At 38.5% G+C, this 25,899-nt stretch overlaps 2 protein-coding genes across 9 annotated transcripts in view; one reads left to right on the plus strand and one right to left on the minus strand.

The window, feature by feature from the left end:
- Positions 1-13: 13 nt before the first annotated feature.
- On the minus strand, positions 14-14,152 carry LOC134665259 (late secretory pathway protein AVL9 homolog). 2 transcript variants are annotated; one of them, XM_063522156.1, is made up of 7 exons: positions 14,035-14,152; positions 9,909-10,106; positions 9,363-9,579; positions 7,854-8,043; positions 6,481-7,202; positions 5,434-5,617; positions 14-1,388 (listed from the first exon to the last, which is right to left on the minus strand). In XM_063522156.1, the coding sequence occupies exons 3-7, from the start codon at positions 9,553-9,555 to the stop codon at positions 1,082-1,084; spliced, it is 1,596 nt and encodes a 531-aa protein (XP_063378226.1). In that variant the 5' UTR covers positions 9,556-9,579; positions 9,909-10,106; positions 14,035-14,152; the 3' UTR covers positions 14-1,081. The 2 variants fall into 2 exon arrangements, with proteins under 2 accessions (XP_063378226.1, XP_063378225.1); XM_063522155.1 differs by lacking the exon at positions 14,035-14,152 and adding an exon at positions 10,373-10,561.
- Positions 11,358-25,899, plus strand: part of LOC134665257 (serine/threonine-protein kinase tousled-like 2) — a 51,309-nt gene continuing 36,767 nt past the window's right edge. For 2 of the 7 annotated variants that reach the window (XM_063522147.1, XM_063522152.1), the window contains exon 1: positions 19,386-19,868. In XM_063522147.1, the coding sequence (XP_063378217.1) occupies positions 19,796-19,868 (73 nt within the window). In that variant the 5' untranslated portion in view covers positions 19,386-19,795. Of the gene's footprint in view, positions 11,667-14,107; positions 14,165-19,385; positions 19,869-25,899 lie in introns of those variants that run through there. The other 5 variants (XM_063522149.1, XM_063522151.1, XM_063522150.1 and 2 more) reach the window with 5 other exon arrangements.

A 25,899-nucleotide genomic window follows, 5' to 3' on the forward strand; every position in this document is an offset into this window, starting at 1 on the left:
CAATAAAACGCTCTTAAATAATTTAATTTTATATTAACGTGTCACAGCTATAAAACAGTTAGGTATGCGTATATTTTTGCAAGTATACAACCTGAAACCGTACATCAAAATAAAAGAATATAAATATATAAGGTCAGGGAAGTACAAAATAACAGAATGAATCCCTGCTTCAGGGGTTTTCTTCGTTGAGTACATAGAGAGCCTCCTTGCTGATTTCATTGATTATTATAAATAAATAACGACAAGCAAAAAAAGTGATTAAGTAATAGCATCTTAACATTATTTATTTCGATTTCACTGTAACATTATTCCACACTGACGTCTAAAATAATAATCTATTATAATATCAACAACATACTAAAACTATCAGTGTTTTTAGAGATCACAAATCGTATCAAAGTTGAAGTTACCAGTAATTATTATCAACATTTTTACAATACCTGTACCATTTCAAAATATATCAATTTTAATAGACAATGCAATTATAAACTCCAGTGCACTTCGTATCATGAATATTCAAGGTAAATTTTAGATCTTTAATTGAATACAAATCGATAAATATTTTAAGCTTATCATGTAATAATTACTGATTGAGTTTTTCTTTGAACTTTTTCACGAGATAAAATTCAATGTGCAAGAATTTTCGTGCGTATTTGAAAATCACATTGCGCTTACAAGGAAAGCAGCTATTCGAGCGAAAAAATATGAAAAATTTAACACACAACAAAAAACATATACATATAGTTTTAGTTAATTTATCCACTATTTAAAAACAATTACAGATATTAAAAGCAATTTCATTTAATGAAAGCGCAATAAGTGATAACCTAGATTCTAAAAAAAAGCTGCCCGTCTATTTCTTCGATCAAATAGTCTGCTCACGGTTCTATCTTCGATTAATCTCCTCTAATATAAATTAACACATTATCACTGTAAAAAAATCTAACGGCCACCATCGCTACAACTCGACGACCGGATACACCGCTACAAGGAACTACACGGAAGTATATTTACAACGGACCTAATTTCGATATCTAGAATACTACGAAGCGATAATCGCGACGCGTGCAAACGCGTCCGATTATACGACCTGTATTTTATTGAGGGCGGTGGAGGTTTCCTCTATAGATTTGTCGGGAGGGTCGGGCGTGTCGGCGCGCTCGTCTTTCCGGTTGTCGGCGGGGTCGGCGGCCTCCTCGGCGTGCTCGGGCTCGGGGTCGGCGGCGGCGGCGGCGGGCGGCGCGGTGAGCGCGCTCCACCAGCCCGACAGCGCGCCGCGCGCCTGCGACAGCGCGCCGCCGACGGCGCGCGACGTGGTGGCCACGGCGCGCCCCGTGCTCGCCACCGCCGCCGTCACCTTCCGCCCGCCCTCGCTCGTAGACATGGTGCTGCACATGGATAAGTATATTCTAAATTATCAGATGAAAACGATTCGGTCTACACCAGTTATTATTGTTATTAACTGCAAAAGGTGTTTTACGAGGTGAATAATGAAATTAATGAACCACTATAAAATCGACCTCTAAATAACGAAAATGTCTGTTTCATACATTTCGGCTGATCGGATGTCGATGTTTTTACGGGACAGCCAAGTATTTTTGCGTTTCCAACATTTGATCCCATATATATAGTTCGTTTTTTTAGCATTAGAGAGAACTTGAAAGAAGATAAGCGATCTACACAAGTCTTTTAATTGAAAAACGCTTTTTAAAAATCAGTAACTATTACTTATGAAAACAGAAGAACATAAATGATCGTATTAGATTCATAATTGTTACATATTTGCCATAACTTACTTTTAAAATGTGTTTTTCAATTAAGACACATCAAGATTGTTTCTAATGCTAAAAAAACGAAGTATAGTAGAAATCATTGACCTAAATATTCAACCCGCAAAGAGCTTGAAGTTAAAAAACATACTGTATATTGCCACATAAATTAGTAAAAATTTAATAAAATGGAACTATAGTTGGTCAAACCAATTTGTCAGTCAGTAAAAACCAGGAAAACTATACTCATCCTTGTTTTTTGGGTGCTAGTACTAGTGTAAGACGAAGATAGTATGATTCTCTCTGTTTATGATTGAAATGAGACCAAGGCCTGTTCACTCCCTAAGAAAGTTATGTCCCCAAATAATTGCGCATGTCTGCGCCTGAAGCTTCTATGTGTGCGCTGGCCTCCGAGAAAAAGTTGCGAGTAATAAAAATAAAAACATTTTTCTACAGCAACATTGCTCCCAACTCTGATTTAGATTATCACGAATTTTATATACTATTAATCATAAAACGGAACTTAAAATTTAATTACACGCGATTAAGTTTTATAATGAATATTTGCTTCCAACTGTCTTTATCAATTTTCATAAAATATATGGAGGGTAGGTACGTCTACCCACCATAATAAAAAAATATATTTGTCAATGACTCTGTCCAACAGCTGTGGTTAAAGTTCATAACGAAAATTTTATTTATTAAATCTTTAAATAATAAATACAACGTAGCGGTACTACCACTTAAGACTGTAAGTCTGTACCTACATGGATTACAGCAACGCACATAGAAAATGTGCTAAATGCGGAGCAACGGCTGTTGAAGCAGCCAGAGTGAAATTTACAGCTTTAGTGGGTTCAGAAGGAACCGAGTCATAACACTCATAACGCATCTGGAAAGCGTATTAATTAACCGTGAAGAAATGTATGAATACAAGTTGGAAATCTGTGTAAAATGCCGTGTGTAAAGTGTAGTGTATCTGTGTGTAAAGTGTAATAGGTAGGCATGCCTAATGTTATTTGTATAATACTGAAAATTATGTCAATTCGCTTTATTAATGTCTATTTTTTTATTAAGTTGCCAGTTGCCAGCTTTCAGTGTATATTTCTATATGTAAAACATTTTTGAATAACTACTATAATGTTATAAACATAAACATGCCTTTTATTTAAATCAATTTTGATAATACCACAAACAAGGGTTTATTTACAATCATCTTTCATATATTTCATGATATGAAGATAAAAAATATGTTTATCAACATAATTACTATATACTTACCTATAATACCAATACCCGCCAGGCTAAACCGGTTGTCAACTTTAGTGTTTGGTACAGTCAGCAGCAGAAGTCGCTATACACTCCAGGTGCTCAAAGAGAGGTAAACGTTTAAACTGTCAAAAAGTTGTTGACTGTCATGGTAGCATTTACTTGTGAGCGCTCAACATGTCACAAATATCTTAACAGTCGCTATTCATTAATTTCTACACTTACAACAAATCATTAATACCTTAGCTGTCAAAAAACCATTGGTATCTAAGCGATCAACGTGTCAAATATATCTGAACAATATGGAAAAATAGACGTTTAAAGCATACATGTATGGTCGTATATTGAATGAATAATAGCTATGCTAATTTCAGGTAAAACGTTTTGACAATCATCGAAAGCAGTACAGTTACAGTCTTGTCATCACATACATCTATCTCACGTTTTGCCCTTCAACCATTGACAGAGGCCTGTCAGTCAGCTTACTGAAAACTATTTATTTTATTGAATAGAATCATCAAAACGAATGAGTGACACATAGCGAAAGCTAACTGAAGCCGAATTTAGAGCCAATTGTCAAGGCACGTTGTGGTCTTGTGACTAAGGCGTTTGCTTTTCAAAGCAGAGACCGCGGGTTCAAATCTCAGTCGGACGCACCTCTAGAGATTACAGCTTTTTTTTGGGTTTCATTTCTATTATTAATTTCTAGTTTTATATTAATTTCGCATAAGTTTATATGTTTTTTGAAGATATGTCACATGTAGAGTATGTACGACTTTCTAACAGGACGTTGTAGGTTTGAACTCGCAGTAAGCGTTCCTTAGATTACTCCTGTGCGGAATGCCATTTGATGTTTACTGCTAGATTATACTGGTTATACTGACAATAAGTTCAAAGATATACAGTATGTTGATACATACTGTATATCTTTGAACTTATTGTTAGTTTGAACGAAAGGCCAAGAAAGAGACCCATTAATGTTTAGGTCATACTGAACAACTTTTACTATGGGACCAATCCCGAAAACGCGGAAAAATACTTGGAAGTTTCATACATTTTGCTGGTCTGATGTTGAAATTTTCTATGGGAGAGTAATTTTTTTCCGGGGTTTCGGGGTTGGTCCCATAGTAAAAGTTGCTCAGTATGACCTAAACATTAATTGGTCTCTTTCTTGGCCTTTCGTTCTGATACATAATGTATATAACTCCGTATACTCTATTCTCTCTGCTAAGTTGTAAAAACAAAATTCGTCATTCCTATGGTCAACATTTAGCATATTACGTAGGTGTATATGCATGGCAGTGATGGGTTTCACGGCTAGCCTCTATTACAAAGCCATAAGGTTTACATGTCAGATTGGGACAGAGAACGTGTTAAGTTTCAATTCTATTATTTTCTCCTTCGTTCTTTGATCGATTCGGAGCATCGTATTTTAGTACTATATAGTATATTTTAGTACAATAAGCGAGGTAAATGAATATATTAACATATAATATGCTCTACGATTTGGAAGAACGGCCGCCTATGACAGTTAAAATAAAAAACCTATCATTCTCGTAAAACCTACTTATTTATTGTCTAAGTTTGACACTTGACGATAAAATATTTCTTTAAGAAAGGAGGTGTCAATTCGTAGCTGCTACAGTATTTTTTTAAAAGTTAAACAGATAAAATGTTGATGCTTAGTTAAGTACCATTGAAATAACAACTGCTTAGCAACTGGTGGCACCCTGGCTGCTGACGTACGTGATTGGCAGTGCGTGTAGGTATTAATGACAGCAGCTTGAATTTGAGTGCTTAGTTACCACTGAGTTTCTAACCGTTATTGTCATTGTGATTAAATAAGGGTGTATGTGTTAAAGAAAAACTCAGAAGTTAAGATATATGTGACGAACTGAAAGCCTATGCTAAAATGACAACTTAGATGTCCTTATTTTTGTGACGATTGAAGTGTATATGTTTTCTTGGACACCTTACCCGCTCAGGTATATCTGATGCTGACTGTACACAACGAAGGCGCTACTAGTATAAACGTATAAACGTTTGGGGACATTTTTTTGTATGGAGTTACCGTTCTTCTCCTAGTGAGTATTATATTCTTTGAATGAGACAGTCCTTTGATAAACTATAAAAAAAATCCATACGAAATTGTTGCCATGTTTAAGCTTTTTACGTCAAAGATGTGACAGTTACGTAGGAAGTGGCGCCCTCATTTATTTTCTAGTCTTTTGTCGGACTATAAGTAGGTACAGTCAGCAACAGAAATTCTCTATGCTATCTATTCTCTTAACAATAAAGCCGCGTCAAGATCATTTTGACCACCTGGCCCGCTTAGCAACTTCTGCTGCTGACTGTATATTCGTAAAATATTTAATAATTAAATAATTGCACTTACTGCGCGATTTTCAACTTCATATCAGCCACGGATAGCTGGCCGGCGAACGGATGGATCGGCGCGAGGTTGGCGAACGCCTCGATGTCACCGTTGTTGGTCGTCTTCAGCCACTGCTGGTACGCCGGCGTGGCTTTGAACGCTGACATGAATTGAGCATTGTACGGGTCGATTTCCCGACTACCCTCTGTAAAAAAATTACCATGAATGAATTTTTTGAAAACCACCAAGTACTATTCTGAAGTACTCATTCCAAGAGAAATCTTTATAGATCCCATTCAGGCCTTCTACAACATGCAATACTCGCAACTAAATGAAATCCAAGCTTATATGTGACATTCCACGGCAAAAGGTACCTTATGGCGGCTGGCGTTTACGTCGCATAGCGCCGCAATAATATTGGAGCGACGTTAATAATAGCGTAAGCGCCAACCGCCATAAGGTACCTTTACCCGTGGGACGTCACATATTTGTGTACAATAAAACCAGTAACCGTTAGGGGTCGTTATCCCAAGAAAAATCTTGATAGGGCGATTCAGGATTTTCGCTTAACGAAACAGCGCCATCTAGTAAGAAATCGGTGAACTAAACAAACATAGTTTTAATCTGGGGTCATTAATCAAAATAAAATCTTGATAGCGCGATTCAGGATTTTTGCTATACGGAGCAGCGCCATCTAGTATGTAATTCGTAAACTAAATATAAACTGTATAAATCTGGGGTCATTATCTCACGAAAAATCTTGATAGCGCGCGATTCAGGACTTTTGCTTTACGGAACGGCGCCATCTAGCATGTGATTCATGAACTAAATAAAAATTGTTTGAATCTGGGGTCATTACGTCACGCAAAATCTTGATAGCGCGATTCAGGATTTTTGCTTTAAGGAGCAGCGACATCTAGCACGTTATTCGTAAACTAAACAATGTTTGCACCGGTCTTGTATTATTTTCCCGAGGTAAATCTTAATGTTACCATGACTACGGACAATTTAGCTTGTAATGTGGTAATTATACACAAAATGTACAATTCTAGGTCTGTTTAAAATTACCTGGCAGTAAAGATGTCCTTAAAAGATAAATTAAGTAGCTGGCAAATTGGTCACGTATCCAAGCGTCGCCCTGCGAAGCGCCGTGGCGCACCACGTGGTCAGCAAACCTCAGGTCTTCCGTCCCGAGCGCCAGCTGTCTTCGCAGCATCAAATCCCCTGTTTCTATCCTCATCTCATTCAGCTCGACGAGCACATCGAACAACTGACGTTTCTGCTTAAATAAAACATTCGACGCACCCACTACAAAACCCTGTACGGCTGCGTCTGACAAAAGATCTAAGTACTGTAAAGATAAGTACGGTAAACAGAGGTAACCATCCTCAAATAGTGATAAAGGAAGCCCGCATTCAGCTTGGTCAATCTGACTTGTTAAGTTATATAAGCCATCAACGCTCATATCTCTAGCCATAGTTGGACTTTGCTGGGCTTCAACTAGTGGTTTCTGCGTTTTGTACTTTTCTCCAACGCTGTGGCATTTTTCTCTGCTAGCTAAGTCTTGCCTGTCAACATCTGCTTGCAACAGTAGCGTTTCATCAAAGCTCTGCCGGCTAACTCTATCCTTTTCTTCCAATAAATTTCCTGTTTCTTTAGGCGTAAGTTCGTCATCTATTTGTGTTGAACCGTTTACATACGGCTCGTTAACGATGTCGGTTGCGGTGTCAACAATGTCCTCCGACTTGTTATCTGGGGCCATAGGGATGGGAGATAACGGCCTGGACAATCTGTAAAGATAAGAATGGCTGATAATTCATGTTAAGTCATTTAAAAACAAACATTGGAAATGACGCATTTGTTTGAGCTATGGTATGTGTAAATAACGCAATAAATTACAATGTAAACCTGTACAAGAATGCAAATAAGAACTTCAAAAATATTCATAAACTTTTCGACTTTAGATTATCCTAGAAAATCGAAGGCACGATTACTGTGGCCGATTTTCAATAAATAACGTATATGGTGGTATGGTGTACGAGGTCACTAACAATTTTTTAAGATTAAGGGCTAGTTGTAAAAAACTGCCAGTAGAACATAAAAATTAAATTAACATGAAGTAATTATCCCTCTGCAGAGTTACGTTAATCAGCCTGTTGATTGTGGTTGGTGCAACGGGGTCCAATAATTTCGCATGAAAAAGCGCATATATTGCCTGTCAACCTCATGCTATGATTGGGCGACCGCATTAGTTGAATGACCTAGTGAGTTTGCGCCTCGCCGCATTAGGGCTCATTTGGACGGTGCGAGTTTCATTACATTGCGGTTTTTGATCGGTCGGTTGAATTGGACGTAACCAACAGTCCGCAATGTAACTAAAATCGCATGCGAGTTCGCGCGCCGTCTAAATCAGCCCTTAGGGGTACTCTAGGTGTACTCACACGACATTGGCGGCCTTGCCCAGCCCATGCTCCAGGCAGCGCGGCAGCAGCGACACCAGCGTGAGCAGCGCGGCCGACAGCGGCCCGGCCGGCGCGCCGTACACCAGCACGCGCCGCCGGAGCAGCAGCAACTTGAACAGCAGTAGCGCTTTGTGGCGCCACGACTCCACTAGCCGGAGGACTGATAAACCTAAAAACATAATAATAATATAGCCTTTATTTCCATAACTAGATTGTTTTACTTACATAAAAAAATAAAGTTAAAAACAAACAGTTTTAATTAAGACATGGCCCCTTTTTGGGTATAGGCCTCCTCCAACTGTCTCCAATCATCCTGGTATTTTGCCTTCTCCATCCAGTTTGTCCCCGCTATGCTTTTGATGTCATTAACCCAACGGTCTTTTGGTTAACCTAAAAACATACACTAATGAATACTAAGAGTGGTGACCTCCAAGATTTTTTAAGAAGGGTTTTCGCGTAGAGCCTTATCATGTTAAATGATTTTAAAACCCCTGCTAAGATGTCTAAAGTAATGCAAAATATTGTAGCCGCAGATTTGACAGCTTTATATGGCGACGGAGTGCATAGGGCTAGTAACTGAATTGCCAAATGTTAGACCAGAACTAATTTTGTTGCTACATTAATACAGCTGCCAGTAGGACTTGCTCAAACATCAGTGGTTTGTCCAGTTTTATGAATATAGAGTACATACATTAAAAAAGTAATAATATTTCTTTATTTGGAGTGTATAAGCAGATTAGATAGATACATAAATACAAAATAGGTAATCATGCAATGTTATCACAAAACATTCCATATCCAACCATGCTTGAAGCACATTAGTCATTACTTCCCTAACCTACTTGTTAAAATTATGAGTCATGACTGTAAAAATTGTAAATTACCATTTACATCTATTTTGTATGGCAGGTACACGAAATAAATGTGACTTAGGTACTTTAAAAAATATACTGAAATAAGAAAGAGATGGTATATGCATTTAGAATGAGAAAGTGAAGAGTACATTAATGTTCCAGTTTGATTTAAAATCAGTTACATTTTTAATTGGATTACCTGATTTCAATTTTCAGTAAAGGGTTTGTAATAAGGTAAGTTTTAGTGTATTAGATGGTGCTGTTATATATTAATAATCTGTTTTATGAATAGTGGCAAAGATGGTTATCCAGAGAGTACCCAATGCCCCCATTCAAGGAATTATAGGAGGGACCATAGCCCTCCCCCAATTATGTTTCACACTGTTTCACTGTTATCACTGGTTGTAATCAAATTTAGCCTCTTAAGGCCCAAGGTCCTACCTATAGTACTTATTCAGTTCGATGAAATTTAAATCATATTCAATTGGAACAGAGTTGCATTTGTTTCATTCAATTTTCAAACAAAACCAAAATTAACTCTATTCCCTGCACTAAAGGTGGTTCAAATTTCAGTGGCAAATTCAGGGTTTTTCATTTGTATGGCTTAGGAGGATAATAACCAAGGTGATATTACCTTCTAGAGTTTGATCAATCTGAACTGGGCAGCTGTTGAGGTGTTTGTATGCATCCTCCAGAAGCTTGGTCTGCGAGAAGTCTCCCTGCAGGAACCATGCTCTCACTACCAGCTCCATCTTCACCGCCAGCCTTCCAAACAGGGGGGACTGGCACACTACACAGACACTCTTTTGAACTGAACTTCTGGTCATGTCCTCTGTTTTCTGTACCACTTGCTGAAACATTACAATTGTATCATATTATTTAAATAATTATTCTTACTAGATAGTATTATACAGGTATGTATGAAGTAACATATAAAATATCTTCCCAAAGATTTCAAATTGTAAGTAACATGCTAAACTGCTACTACTGGGGTCATCTTCTCTTTTATTAATTAAGTTTATTAGGTATATTCAGTTTTACATGTACAAAAAGTACACATGTCATTTACATAACATATAGAATTCAAATTCAAAACTAATTGGTTTTTTTTTTCATTGATGACCTTAATTTTGACTGTGTGCAAACTGTGCTATACATATAAAATATCAGGAATTAATACCTCTATTGGGATTTGCCGGAAACAGGATATTGCATACACAGTATGGGCTGGCTCAGTTAGCCCTGGTAGGTGGAAAAATATGGTATCAGATAGGTAATTATGAGAACCGTCAGGCAATGCCAATGCTGGAAGATGCCGCCATGCTGACGGCAGCTCATTGGGCCGGCCAGGCACCAACTCGGGGTAACAGTGCTCCACCTACAAAATAAAATATATCCTTATATCCTGATGTCAACTTTGGATTGAACTTAAAATCCAGTAAACTAAATTGAAACACTTCGGCATAAAGCTTGACTCTTGGAAAATACAGACATTGATCGCGAAGGCTGCGATTTTCAGTTAGTCTGAGCCTGATTTTGATTTATAATGAATAAGCATAGTCCTTGAATGTCTAGAGCATTATATTAATAAGTACTCTTCACAAAAACATTATTGATTAATAAACCCCCGACGCCTACACTTACCTGGCAGCCTTTTTTATGGTGAAAACCTACAACTATTATGTTGAGCACTGGCTCATTTATACAAGACATGATGTTGTATTATATTTTATGGGGATTTGATGATCAGGGCATTTTCAGACGTATTTTTTTTACAAAAACAACGAATTTAGTACTCGTCGCACAATCAAAGAATGACAGCGCAGCACAGACAACTTTTTGTTTTTTTTTCTTTTTGCACAGGCAATCAGTGTTGCCGGTTAAGGTCCTGACTTGTTAAAGCGGTTATTACACTGTCCAGCATGCCATCAAGTACTTCAAAAGATGTCCTCCAAACTTATTGTATGATTCGTGGACGAAAGCGTCGAATACTTACTACTCACTCGAGGGCACAAACTACTAACACAGAATAAGTAATAGTCTACCAAGAAAATACTACTCGAGGGCTTAATTTATTTTTAATGTAAATGATAAAACAAAAGATGTCGCTACTAGGTAAATGTATGTTGTCGTAAGATAAATTATAAGATAAAATAAAGTATAATATATTCCCGCAAAAACAAATGTAATCTTTTGGATATTATGTTTGAAACATGTATTTGCATTAAATTAATGCGCGAAAAGTGTTCATTACTTTTTCTTCTATTTATTAATTTCTTGTAATTTATTTTCACAATAGGCAACATTGAACTACTTCCGAATATTATTATCAAATAATTAAATTATTATTAATATAAATATAAACTCAAGTAATAAATTACTTTTATAATAACCAATTAATTTTTAAGTAACAAATTAATCAATATCAATATTTAAAGAAACTGTGGCTTACTTCGTTATTATTCGCGTTCCGGTATCATTCATGCTTGAATTTGATTGTCATATGTTGACAATTTCACACAGGAACTGTCAAGAGGTCGCATTAACCTATTATGTTGTCTATTGTGTATTTTCGGTGTACGTCTGAGTACCATTGACTCTATTGATAATCTGTTCTGTTATTCTATATTTTGAGTTGAAACCAAGTGCAGAATTGTTAATAGTTTTATTTTTAATCCGTTATCAATTACATTAGTGTAAAAACTATCTAGATTTAGATGCCTTAATATAGTTAATGTTTATTTGTTACACATTGAAGTGTTTTCGAGAGGTGTTGCCGAGGAAAAGTCCTTAATGGAAATTGACCATTTCGTCGCCATTTTCGCACGTAATGAACTGAAATATCGTTGAATTGGTGACAGAACTCATACATATTTGTGCAACTTGTTGACTGCAGGAACTACATAATATATTCGAGTTCATAGTTCTGGATTTTAAGGTTAGTATAAAAATATATAGAATACTTTGCTATAATCCTGTTATATTTTATAATTTAGGTACACAAATATGTTGATACTTCTACTATATTTAATGTATTTTGCATATAAACATGTAAATTTAATTACCTTTAACAGGTTTTGACAAGTTAAAGAGGTACATGGTAGGTATTTTATACATACCTACCTGTTTTTAGTGTTCCGTACAAAACTTTGTTTATAATATGCAACGTGCATAGAGGTTTTCGGAACTACATGGATGATACCACCTTCATTTGTTTAGTCAAAGTACCTATAATTTTTTTCTATTAATGTAATGTGCTCCCATTCAGTGCCTTGCAAGAAACAGTCCAATGTCATACATTTTCCCCTAAAATGTGTATGATGCTATTCCAATATTTAGGATTTTGAAAAATAAAGTAGATACAGATATACCTGAGTTAGATGTGCATACCATGTCAAATTTGCCACTTCCAGGTATATATTCCTTATACTAGGTATAAATTTTAATGAAGCTTGGTTCAAGGTACCATAAACCTAATTATCATGTTTTATTGGTGGAAGTGATGTTTATGCACTTCTTTAGTCATTGAAGAACTCATTTATTGTATAATAAGTGAAATGAATGAACTTCTTTAGTCATTGTATTGCCTGAATATAGTTTATGAATGTACATATGAGTTCATAAATATATAGGTATACATTTCTTCACTTAAATCCATTGTATTAAGGTGAATACATATTTATGAAATTGACTGTACACAATGTTCCAAGAACTGACATGGGAACTTTATCATACATATTACTTAATATATTAATATTGCCTTTCTGTTATTGAAATTTGTTTTATCACTAAAACTAAACTTTTTGTAGCGTCAATCCATTCTTTTGTCAAAGTCAAAAAGTTTGAGGAACAAGTAAAAGAAAGTGGAAAATGTTGTAAATCTCTGAATTCAGTGAAAATTAACTAGCATTTATTCTATTGGATATTTTTTATAACAATCTTACACATACATATCAACAGGATCCCTACAGTCTGTAAGGCTTAAATATTTAGGTACAATTTCTGAACCCTAGGCTCGGAGTCAGTAGTTAAACCAGGATAAATACTAAAATTGGGAAGGGAGAGAGAAAATGCTATTTCAATTCTCTGTCATATAATCAGATTTAGATTAGATTAGATTTATTTTCATAATGGCATTACATTATAAATTGTTAAAGTATGTCGATTTACAAGAATACAATATTAATTTATTCATTTAATTTAAAAAGATACTTCAAGTCTAAACATGTCTTTTTAAATTGTGACAATGAAAGTATAAAATATGGCTTTCCATCACAGAAAGGTCCTTATACTCCTTATTGCTGATAAAGCATAAGGGCCCTTCTCTATGGAAAGCCACAAATATGCTCTCTTGAGGTGCTCAATGGCAAATCCTAATTAGATGTTATTGTACATCATTTAATTAAAATTCATAGGAGCTGAAAATGATCTGCTTGGTAAAGGTCAGCTAATAATGACTGACCTGTGACCTTATACATGATTAGTTAAATGTCACTTTCTTTACAAGTGACTTTTCTTTGCAAGTTCTCAAACTAAAGGCTTTCTTGAATTGAAATTCAATTGAATGAAATAAATAATATCTATTTATATGAATTTAATTAGTTATTTTAGATTTCTTGCTCAATCCGGTTAGAAAAACCAAAGTGTATATCAGTCTAATGTAGATACTTTTTGGATATTCAAATTTGAGAAATGAGGTGTGTTATTGAGGATGTTATCAGTTCATACATAATCATTTCATTAGTTATATTTGAATGAGTTTTTATAGGAATACCTTTTAAATATGTACTTATAAATAATTTGTAATTACATAGGTAGGTAGGTAATTATATCGAAATTACGAAAGTTTCTGCTAAGCGTGGTTGGTATTTTCCCACCTAGCCATGACATTAGTTGTTTGTGTTAACACAATGAAGTCACACTTATCTACCTACAAGCCTATCTGCGCGCTGTATTATTCTATATACGTGGTTGAGTATGAGTATACATGACACGCCGCATATTAAAATAAACAGTTTGCGTCTGCCGCCTATTCAGGCCGAGTAGGTACAGGGCACACGGTTGACCTTCGAAACTAAGTGAATACGCGACTTATTTGTGCTCACGAGCGTTTTTATACCTGCGCAGTTCCGTTACTCCGTAGGGGCGGCAGCGCCTGTCCTTTGCTCGTTTCCCCCTACTTAGGACTGAGACGTAAATTGCCACCGCAGGTGCACTCGGTAACATTCGCTAACTAAATTTAAATAATCATTATTATTAACCAGAGATATACTTGTATTCCAAATACAAGGTATCTACCGAGATACTTCAATATAACTTCTGCATCAGTTTTAAAGGTTGTTCACAAGTTCCTAACAAAAACTTGTTTCTTGTTCGCAGGATTCAATGGAGAGCTTGTTAGATCCGCAGGCATGACGGAGAAAGTATTATACCCAGGTAAGCTCTTGCAGAAAATAAGGTTGTTGCGTTACCCTTGCGGATTCATTGGTCGAAGAATAATAAACCTTAATAACTTATCGTAAAATCTATTTTCGTTTGACTGTTGACTACGTGGCTTCTTTATAGGATTTAGATGTTGGGGAATTTTAGACATCAAATTCATTGTTATGAAGCAGTAACTTTGCTTTCCGTTTAAGAGTCGGCGTCGTAAAATATTTATACCGGCTTAAGAATTATGGCATTAATTTATCAGCAAGTACTTATTGCCACCTACACTTCTTTTTATTGTTTTCAAGACTTTGATATTTTAGGACTACGAATACGTTACAAGGAATTATATATAGCCACCTATATAGTTCAATTTTTGTTTATGTAAAAAAATCCTGAACTTAAGGACTCCGCACTTTATGTATTTGATAATAGAGTTGTTTTCAGATTACGAAACGGAAAGGATTTTTTACCAAGCCGTAAACAAAGAATCGTGGCTTTTTCCTATTATAATCATCAATGTTTGCAGTTGTATTACCAACGAGCAGTAAGTTAAAAATAGTTAATGAAGCGCATGAAGAGTTTTTCGTTTGAGCCGGTGTTGGACCTATTTATATCGATTAGGCTCGTACTGTGTGCAGTGTTTGAACTGCGTAGGCGGCGTAGTTTTCTGTATTAGCAGCGGCCATGTTAGAGTACGGTGTGACGTCATAGACGGGCCGTCACCAGATCAATAGGGATTCGAGGTCAGTCCAACCCGACACGACGAATCTGCCTCGCCTGATGGAGTTTAGACGCTCCCCCGCGCTTTACCTCTCACCTCCGCCCGCTTTGATTATGCCACGCAAGCTGTAGCTGCCAACAAACATGTTTTTCCGAACAATGGCTACCCAACTATTCGAATCGGCATTATATTAATAATACAGCGCCGTTTTAATTTATTCGATTAATATTAAAAGCTAATTTAACATCCATTGTCTCGCTGCTGTTTAACCAGACGGTTGCAGTATCATGCACATATTGAGTATTATCTTGTGTCGCGCAAACATTGTTTACCTTGGCAGCCGTATATGGACATCTGCCCGTCGATTTTTTGCTTAGGATTAACAAGGTAAAATTTAAACTCATGTGCGTTCTGATATCGCCCAATATTATATGAATAAGATCCGTCTACTAAATTAATTATAGTTCTCACATGGCCCGCGGGGTGTTACTAAAGGGGCCGAACTTGTGTGTATTTCGATTAAGCAGAGCCCAATTCATACCTACTTGTTCCTCCAATCTATTCCCCCAGCGGCGACCGGGATAATCTCTCACGGCCGGCGCGGGTGCTCCTTCTCACTCGTACTAATAAATTTGCGGTATACACGGAGGCGACAGAGGGTAAAGTGTAAGAAGGCGAGAAAGTTAACTTGAATCTTGAAACAAGTATGTTTATACATATAAAAAATTAGAAATCCAATTTAAGCGTCACGATGACTCAAATTAAAATGAAAAACTGCTCGCTCATATCTCTTATCCCCTTTATTGTAGCGAAATGACACGCGTAATATTAAACTTGTTTCGAAAAGGTCATCGTTTCAAGGTTAGGGTAGCGCTACTTATAAAGAGATTGGCTCAATAGCCGTACGTATAAGTCGGTGGCGCGGTGCATGTGCATCGGTTGACGCATCGCGGTTGAATCTCCACATAGCGCGGGCGGCATGTATGTAAAGCGCGTAAGTACATAAGACATGGATCGATGCCGGAGTCGGCACCCGTCCCGTTCCCTTGCCCACCTCTTAGTCTTTTGATAATCATTCCAATAAACACAGAATATATTATACGCGTCACGTTTTACGGTTTTGAGATGCTGGAAAAATACGGCGATTTTTGACAGATATAGAGAGATTGTTTTGGGGTTTTGCAGTTTCTATTTGCTGGATTGAATACATTTTGTCGTTTGGCCAAGGCGCAAATTTATTGTGAATAATTGGCGCTTAGCAAAGTTATATCTCTTTATCCAGTATACTTCAAAATATATATGATTTTTTGTTGAGTTTTGGGGAAGGAAAGCGAAGCGAAGTAATTTTAATCTTTCTTGTATTCCATGACTTTCATGCGTTTTGAAAAGATTTATGGAACAGTAAGAAGCATGAATCAGTTATAATACTAGTATAACTCATTAAGATTTTAAGATAATTCAGTTATATAGAGAGAATATTTTCTATGCCACAAATGTACCTATATAATTAAATCGGATTCAAAGGAATATAGCAAAAGCTAGAGCGGCGTATGAATCTCGTCTTATTTGGTTCCAGCGTATTTCCAGTCGATGTCAGTGGCTTACTAAGAATGTGTAGATAGTGTTTATATTAGAACTGGCCGGGCCGAGCCGAGGTGTCCAATAGTGCGGCTAGCCATGGACAGCGCTGCGTTGTTGCCACGTTTACGTACTAAGTATGTGCGTTCAGGCAATTGATTCGCATTGTGGATTGCGCTGGCGCTATGCAGAACTGGGCGCTGCTCTACGAGTCGAGTGAAACCCGGCCCGCTCGAGGTCAACGAACTGTTCATGTTCATTTCGCTGCATCCGTTGCAAATACGCGGCGCATCGCTGCCACCACCAATTCTAACCACTCGATGCACCACTTTTTCATCCAGCAAATTGAAAAAGTCGTCCGCACTACAGAGAAACTGTACCAGCGAGGTTGACTTAGCAATAGAAAGTTTACATGCATCATAATGAGTGCGTTCAATACGATGCTAACGTCGCAATCTAACGGTATGAAGGGAAATTGTACCCGATCGCTGTTTGAAACGAACGATAATTTATCGGAGTTTGCGAGCGTCGATTATACGGCTGTTGGTTACACAATCCGGTTTTGTTTCTGGGCTCGCCCTCGAACAGGAGATGTGCGGTGGCTGCGGCATTTTTCGCGGACGCTATCGATCGAACGCGCCGGATCGCAATTCGCAACCCTTTGTGGTGGTAGCCTCACCTCACCCACCCTTGCCTCACTTATTCAAGAGCCACGCTAATGATCCCGACATCTCTACTAAACCACGCCTCTACAATCGACTTTTCTTTAAGTAATCAAGTTTCCTTATTTCCACTTTGCGGTTACCTCACCACGCCCGCACTTGCCATAGCTAGCAGTGTACATGATTGCAAAGAGATCAGTAACTATATGTTAAGTGCTAATATTATTTGCGGCTTCGAGTTAAAGCTTTACTCGAGACTACCGACTGACTGACGCCTATTGAAGCATAATACCTGTAGTCTGTAGTCGACGATTAGTGACCAATTGAGCTGTGCCGGGATTACGAGCATGAAAGCATGTAAAATTTTCTGTACCGGCCTGTTCCGAGGTAGCTAGGTAGATGTGGATTTGAAAGGCAGGCAGTATTGACCGTGCGTTAGCAGAAATGAGGCGACCAAGGCGGCCCTAGTCGCCGCCGCGGCAATGGGCTCAACATTCGCCCGAGGGAACTGGTTTGACGACGCGTTTTTTTGTCATCTCGCTACTGCAAAAATGTAAACGGGTACGGGAATGGCTCGGCAAATCTTAGTTAATCGTCGTATTTAAGAGAAACTTAGGCGTAGTAAACGAATCGAGATGATAATAATGTAGGCGAAGTGATGTTTCTAACAAGCTGGGAAAGGAGGGGTAGAAAAATCCTTTAGTGTCGACATCGGGTCGAGGGAGGAGCTGAGTGTTTAGGGGGTGAGCGGGGTGGTGGGAGGAAGTTATATAGTGACGCGATCACGTGTACATTTTGCAGCCTGTATTGATCGTGTCGTCTTTTTCTTGTTGTTAAATGCGGTAGCCCTGCGTGATTTCCGACAATTTACAGACCACTCGTACTAAATTTGTCTGATTGTGAAAATATTCGAATTATTTATAAATCTGAAACCGCCCTGCAAACTTTTTAGCTAACTCGATTTGTATTTTGTTATTTAACGAGCTATTAAGGCAAACGTTGTATTTTGTATTATACTCGTGCTGATAGATTATAATCTTTTAAGTAGCTCATCAACAATTGACAGCTCTTACTTGGCAACTTTACAATGGGGTGTACACGTTGACTGGTAGGTGTAATTCAGCATAAAGTCCTTTGCTCGTGCCATATTGGCCTCGTCAGATACTCCCACGCTTTGTTCAATTTGTTTCTTCAAGTCTGTTAATATAACTGTTATGTACGCCTCGTCTCTACATAAGGCTCTACCTAAAGGGCGTTCTTTGATACAGGTATGTAGACGAATTACCTGCTCAGATCTACATACTTTTACATTCAAAAATGTCTCAGATGAAAGTTGAGGATAGCATTGAAGCGGGTTGTGTGCCGTTATAATATCGTTAGGTTAACAATCGCTTAGAATGTGGTCATTAGCGAGGTTCTCTGGATACGGCTGCGTTGCGTTCACACGCCGGGCCGACTGTCAGAAAAAACGGAGAGAGTTTAGCATGGTTTAGTGGAGGTGAACGAGATGTGTGATGTAGTGTGTGCGCTCTATTTCGGTCGCGGTGGCGCACTCGGCGGCTAATCGCCGCGTCACGTGACGGCTCCGGAAGGACGGGGGGTGAGGGCTCGCGAGCGGGCGGGGTGTTGGAATGCAGTCACCACCGCCCGGTGCAGAGCTCTGCTCGACGATTGATCGTCAACCTGCTCCGACCGACTCCATGCTCTACATGTAAAACAATACCCCCTCTACCTAACTCTCGACCTATTATTATTGACAGTGATAACCCTCAAGTCTAATTAAAATGATAAGAATTAACTACCAATTTAAAGATACCGTTCAAATTTACGTAACCTCTGTTAAAAATTTGCAAATAAGCGGTGACCCTGAAAGTTGTCTGCTGAAAGTTATTGCTACGTTACTTCGTTAATGCAAAAACTATAGGCACTTATAACGAAACCTAGCAACAGTCTCAGTTGGAAATAGAACGTTGTGTTAAAAATAAAGCATAGTAATTGGACTGAAATATTTGGGAACGAAAAAGTAGGTCTTCCTGTTTCGTGAATTTCATGAACGTAGAGACTGCAAATACTTGATTGTTATTTTGGGTTGAGCGTGAGGGATCGCTGGTTAGGTTTGTATTATTATTTAATTGTGATGGGAGTTAGGATGTAATCGTCAGCGGCTACAGGCAGTAATTGCAGCGCGCGGATTGCAGGCGGCCCCCCGCCCGTCGCACCCCGCGCTCGAGCGCCGTAAGTAAACAGTCTGGTGTTTATCCGCGTCTCGCTCGCACCGACCGCGTCGCGTCGCGCCTCCGAGCCACTCTGAGGTGCACTCGCTGTTCCTATTATTTTCGTGACGGGTATTGCGCCGAAGCCGATTCCCGCATCCTCGCCCCGAGACGCGAGGTCCGGTCTCGCGCGGAGGCGGCGACGGCCGTTCGCATCGCGCGCCAGTCCGCGCCCGAGGTCGACCGTCGGTTCGCGCCTATCAAACGTTTTGTTCGCTCGTCGCCGGTGTTCGAAAAATGAAAATGCGACTCGTTCCGGGAAACGTAACCAGAGCGGATCACGGCGGTTGACGGGTAGTCGCTACTTGTTTATCGGACGGGTGTTGGTGACAGTGAGCGGATTGTGTTTTGGCGTGCCGATGCTACACGTGAATGTGGATGCGGTGCGGAGAGGTGTTGGAAGATGCATTTCAAGGAGGCGTTCACGATGAACGATCGTCCGAGCGAGCGCGGCCGCCGCAACTCCCGCTGCAAGGGTGGGTTTCGGTGGACGGCCGCGGTCCGTCTGCCTGCTGCTGCCACTTGCCTGGCCAGCACGCGTTACCACAAACCACAACACAAACACAACACCACGCGTCACACACGCCTACACCGTCACATAAACACCATGCGCGCGTTGCTTGTTTCCAACTTTAGCCTTCTAATCAGACCCTAAATATTAATTGCATAGAAAGCGTAACCTTTTATTGATGGTCATGCATTGATACGTATGTGTGAACGGCGAGCGATACGCTGGTTCCATCTGAATAAACATATACTCGCGATCAGCTGTTCCGTCTGACACGGCACTTATACACCGTTTGTTATGTTATTAGATATCATGACAGGTATTACTTGATACTAATACGTCGTAGTAGTCATTATTTAACAGATTTTAATAATTAAATATTTGAGTGAATATGTATTTGGCGGATCTTTGGCTTTGTAGTTTATTTAATTGAAAAGGTACTGTAACCGGTGTTCCATAAGGTCGAGTTTTGCCGGAAGCGGTGAATTTTTCAAATTTACCTTTAATATACCTAAAAAGAATCTAATATTAGTGACAAACATATGGATAACCGACTGGTAAAGGAAAGTTTCTGGTTGTGGACTTTTATGTTTGTTTACATGATATTAATAACAGATAAAAATACAGTTGTAGAGAAAGGCCTAAAGCAGTAGTTGGCAACTGCCACCTGACTGTGCGTTTCCATCCGTTATGCCCTATTTACACCAGCTTAGCATTAGAGAGTGCAGTTCGTTAAGCATTCATGATTAGTGCTTACAGCTCTACCATCCTTAATAATGATGTAGGTAGGTAGTTGTTACTCCTGCTAGTAAGCAGGAGTAACAATAGCAAGCATTACTTCTTTAGTGCTTTATGACTTACATGAATTTTTGATCTAGCCTCATTGTTTTAATATAATTAAATCATACAACACATCTCGTTGGCTCAGAACTCAAAATACTACACATACTTAGGGTTAACAAATCGTCGGGTGACAAGAAAAAGTCACTAACTAACACCATTGAAATTATTGGACAATAAACCGTGTTACAAGTGTAATAAAGTGCATTGTTACTTTAATTTTTTGATAGCACTTAGTGACTTTTGCTTGTCAACCGACGAAATGTTACCACAGAGGGTAATAAAACTTGTAAACGACGAACGAACATGCCAATAAATAATACCAACGTTGTCGACAGTAGAGAAGTGACGAGTGAATTGTGACGTTGCAACGGTAAAGGTACCTTGTGACAGTTGGCGCTTACGTCGCGTAGCACCTTATTAGTATTGGAGCGTCGTTAATAACAGCTTACGTGCCGACCGCCAAAAGGTACCTTTACCCGTGGAACGTCACAATTTATTATCTAATTTTAAAATATAACATACATCATACAGGTAAGTCATTCAGAATAATGTACTTAGACTCGGTTTGCCTCGGCTTCGGTCTGTGCAGTGTGCTGTGCACTGCACTCCATTCATGTCGTTAGATAATGACCTGCCTACGTATTTTTTGTAGTTATCGGAAAATTTCTACCTGGTCGTATCGGTCGTCCTTTAATGCATCGTGATGAGATCACTCTTGCATTGTTATCATTATCGCTGTTGTAAGAGTCATTTAAAACAACTTAAGTAGTTTGAAGATACATAGTTTTTGGTTCGATAAATACTGAACTTTGGAAATTTATAGCCGAGCTTGAAATCATAAATACCACGGTAATACATTCCAGTAAAGACTTTACTTGAGATGCCTTAACATTAGCAGGTGTTAGATCTGCTTTAAACAATGGGTTTATTTTTTTCACTTTTATATTTTGAATATTATGAACTTGATTATAGACTGGGCGGACACTGCTTGTTTACTTACCTCATATAGACTATACGAGTAGAGTTCAGTAAGTTACCACACTCGTATTCGTCGAAAATTAAAGTTGAATATGGGTAGAGTGGGACCAAGCTAACTCGCATTTGCAACGAAAAAGTGTGGTGATGTCATTATTCGTCATTGTTCAAATTTCTAAGAAAAAGTGCCGTTTATAATGTCACTTCCTCACTTTGTTCTGTTGAAGTCGATGCAAAGTTAGATTGCTCTAATAAAGATCTTACGGCGGTTGCGCTAAAGTTCCCTAAACCATCTTTAATTATAATTAGCTACTAATTAGTTTGTTAAAATTTGATAGTATGGAAAATTTGTAGTTTTGAAATGAGTCGGACCACCATTTTAGCATTCGATCTTGGTTGTGATCTGGTGATAGTAGCTGTAGCGTGTAGCTGAACGAACGAAATAGTTAAACTTACATACTTTTGAAATAAAAAGTTAGTATAAAAGTGGAAGACAAGGGGAAAGGGCTTTGCCCAGCTATGGGACACCATAAGTCTAACAAAAAAAAAAGTTTATCATTGTAGCATCTAAACTCTCAAAAATGACACCCCTGAATACACCCCTAAGAAAAGTATTTGTGTTCCCTTTTGCCGCTCAATGTCAGCACCGTCTCGAAGGAAACGTTAGCTATAAAACCTGCGCCATAAACCAACGTATTGATTTCACTACACTCGGGTTTCTTACTTGTCAAAGTTGCGCTACATGCCTCGTGCCGTGCATACAGCCTGAATACGTATTATGTTATCCAGGAATATTTAAGCATGTTACAATACAATGCATTTATCATACATACAAAATATGAGTGTAAACTTCAATTTTAATCATTTCAAATTACTATATCCTGGGTCACTTTTGAAGTCTGTTATGGATGTATAATACTTTATGTGCGAGTTGACATCTATATTATTTATGTATGTATGTTTATGTATATTTATGTATGTATGTGTAGATGTGCCATACGTGGTAATTCAATAAACTTTTTCTCTGCTGCACCAATCGTATATAGTTACTAGTGTCTGACCGAAACATGTTTTTATGCCGAAACCGAAACCGAAACCGAATGTTCGGCTTTGGCTCTAGTTTCGGCCGAAACCGAAACCGAAACTTTTGTAGACTTGTTAGAATCGTTGAAAAAATGTCATAAAACCGCTTTTACACACATATTATGGGGCTGTCAACACCCAATGTCCTTGAAATTTATGTTACTTAAGCAGTTTTTTAAGAAAATTACTAGAGTTAGACCAAGATAATTCTGCAACGATTTTGATAACACTCGCTATGCAAGTGTTATTTTAAACGTCAAAACTTCTATGAAATAAGACGTATAAATAACATTTGCACTAGTTGCACTGCGTATGCTATCAAAATCATTGCAGAATTTTCTTGGTGTAACTCTATTCATTCACCAGTCAAGCTAACATGTAGATACAGGGTCAACGCGAGCGCAGCGAGCGCGAAATTTTTTGTTATAATATCGCAAGGCCGGGTACCGATCTTCACCTGGGCCTAAAAGTCCGAAGTGCCCCAGTGAGGCGAACTTTCATGCGAAGTCAAAGCCGTGCTTCAGGCTTCAAAATAAGTAGTTGAGCACAGACTCCAACCAATGTCCATTGTATTAAAAAGCGAGACCGCAGGCTGAGCATGGCGCAGCGAGGCCAAAGGCTAAGCTGAAGTAGAGGACATGTGGAACACAAACCAATGGTAAATTGAGGTAAAAAGTGAGGCTAAGGTTGAGCATTCGTATGAAAAACTGTACTGGGGGCACTTTTAAGGGTTTTTTCTTCGTTTTAATCAATAGTCAGCTGTTCAGCCTCGCAAAATATTAACTATTGAGAAAATCAACTTTGCAGCACTAGTTGAGCGTAACCTTTAGCCTCGCTTAAAATTTGTCATTAGAGGTAGATAGGAAAATGACTGAATAAGTGATTGAATAAGAGCGAAAAAGACATCGTTCGACTCGGGCCGAGCGGATACTCGGCCAACGGCTACGTGCGACAGTGCTATCTCATTCACTCCGATACAATTAGACAGTGTGCGCGTTATAGGTATTGACAGCCTCTTAAGACTGAGTCGACCGTCCAGTGGCGCCCTCACTAGTGGAATTGTGTTTTATAATAAACCAATTAAATTATGTACCTATACCACCTATACATGAATCAGTATATGTATTTGGGGAATATTAATATTGTTGTCCTACTTATTCCCCAACTTTTGGTCTTTGTCCGAAGTACCATTTCGTAAGTTTCGGCCCGGCCGAAAGGTTCGGCCTTATTTTGGCCGAAACCGAAACTACGGCCGAAACATGATTTTTTGGCCGAAACTGGCCGAAACCGAAACCGAAACCGAACCTTCGGTCGGACACTAATAGTTACCTACCTATCTCTGTTTGGGCCCAGACGGCCCAGTAGACTGGCGTAGAGAATGCCATATGGCATTAAGTCCTCCATTTGTACATTGTTGTTTATATTTTGTGCAAAAGAGTACAATAATATATAAATAAATAAATATTATGGGACAATTTTACACAAATAAATAAATAAATATTTATGAGTTAGGTACTCTTCGGTAAAGGAAAACACCGCGAGGGAAACCGGATTCATCCCAATAATCATGTTTTTCCTCCGTGTTCAAAGGTCAAATGGATGTTGCTATTGTAAAAACCAGGGCCTACGTTAATGTTTGTGATTTGGTTGCCAATAACACAGATCCATGGCTCCCAATGGATGTAAGCGGAAAAGCTCTAAGATTATGAGTAGGTAGGGCAGGTTAAGTGATCACTAGATTAGGTACACCGGCAACACGGACAGGGTTTAATGGGGCCCACAGATTACCAGTTCGCCGGACGTTCAGTCGGCCTGCCAGTTAAACGCAAAAGGTGACAGTTCCGATCAACTGACAGGCTGATATCGTCCGGTGAACTGGTAATCTGTAGGCCCTTTAATATTATAACAATATACAGTACAAAAATTTAGTCCTGTAGATTTGAAATTGTAGGAAGTATTTAAATATGCTGCTTTTATTGACCGAGCGTTAGCGAAGGTCTCCATTTCAGCTGAGGCAAAAATGCTTTTCTACGTCAGCCGGACATCGCCTTTACAGTTCGCAATTCTCGTGAAGTTTTGTGAGGTTTGATGATTAAATGTGCATAATTTTACTGTTGATTTCACTTTTATTATTTTTCTTTTCAAAATGGCGGAGCCAATGCTCGCGAGGTCTACAGCTAACAGAGTATTTTATGTGTGCTTTTCGAAACGACAATTTAAAGCACAGTTAATTAACATAAACAACATATAGTTAATATACATTTTAAAATTTATATTATACAGAAACACCCACGTCTGCTCAAATGCTTTGTGTTTTATCCACGTTTTTGTTGAGAATAAAGGAGTCATATCCCGTGAAAAGCGTAGAAGCAGTACTCGTCGACGACAGTCATTCGTTGTTGGCTAGGGCATAGGCTTCTGAGGGATGCGGGGCGGGGAGGATGGAGGTGAGATCATAGTGGCGAGTGGCCCGGGGAGGCGATCGATATGTACATTGAACATATACATACGTATACCTACATAATCGTAGGTACCTACCTAACTCTCAACTCGACTGTCTGCTCCAGATACTGCGCCAAAACCCCGGCCCCTCCGCCCGCGACCCGCATTCGCAATTCTTTCTTTACATTATTTCACTAACACTCCTTAAAATATAAGAATTCGTTCATTTTCAATATAGCCGCTAACCGATACAAAGGAGCAGAAGATTTTTTTACTGATTTGTATTTTACAGGCTTTTTTCACTTGTAAATTAGACATTAGAAAAGAACTCAAAACATTAATTTCAATACCAACCGAACCCCTAAATCTTCTGTATTTTACTCATAAACTTAATTTCAAACCATTTTATTGATCCTAACGCTATAGGAAAATAATTTCGCTCGCTGTTACCTTTATTTATGTTTTCGCATATAATATAACATAATGTTTTTATGAACTCATTTCTCTATGACGGCATACACAACCTTATAAATAACCTTTCAGAATATGCTAAACATTACGTAATCACTGAATGCATTTTAGTAGTTGTTGACACGTTATCGCTATTGTCAAGTCAACTTACGTACAGCGCTAAAAAACTACAAACATGAAGTAAT

Source organism: Cydia fagiglandana, chromosome 6, assembly GCF_963556715.1.
Source record: "Cydia fagiglandana chromosome 6, ilCydFagi1.1, whole genome shotgun sequence".
Classification (NCBI taxonomy): domain Eukaryota; kingdom Metazoa; phylum Arthropoda; class Insecta; order Lepidoptera; family Tortricidae; genus Cydia; species Cydia fagiglandana.

Coding starts and splice junctions, on each gene's coding strand:
- LOC134665259 (XM_063522155.1), bottom strand. CDS start 10,441: ATGTCTTGTATAAATGAGCCAGTGCTCAACATAATAGTTGTAGGTTTT. Junction 10,107..10,372: donor ACCATAAAAAAGGCTGCCAG/GTAAGTGTAGGC, acceptor TTTATTTTGTAG/GTGGAGCACTGTTACCCCGA. Junction 8,044..9,362: donor GATTGATCAAACTCTAGAAG/GTAATATCACCT, acceptor TTATGTTTTTAG/GTTTATCAGTCCTCCGGCTA.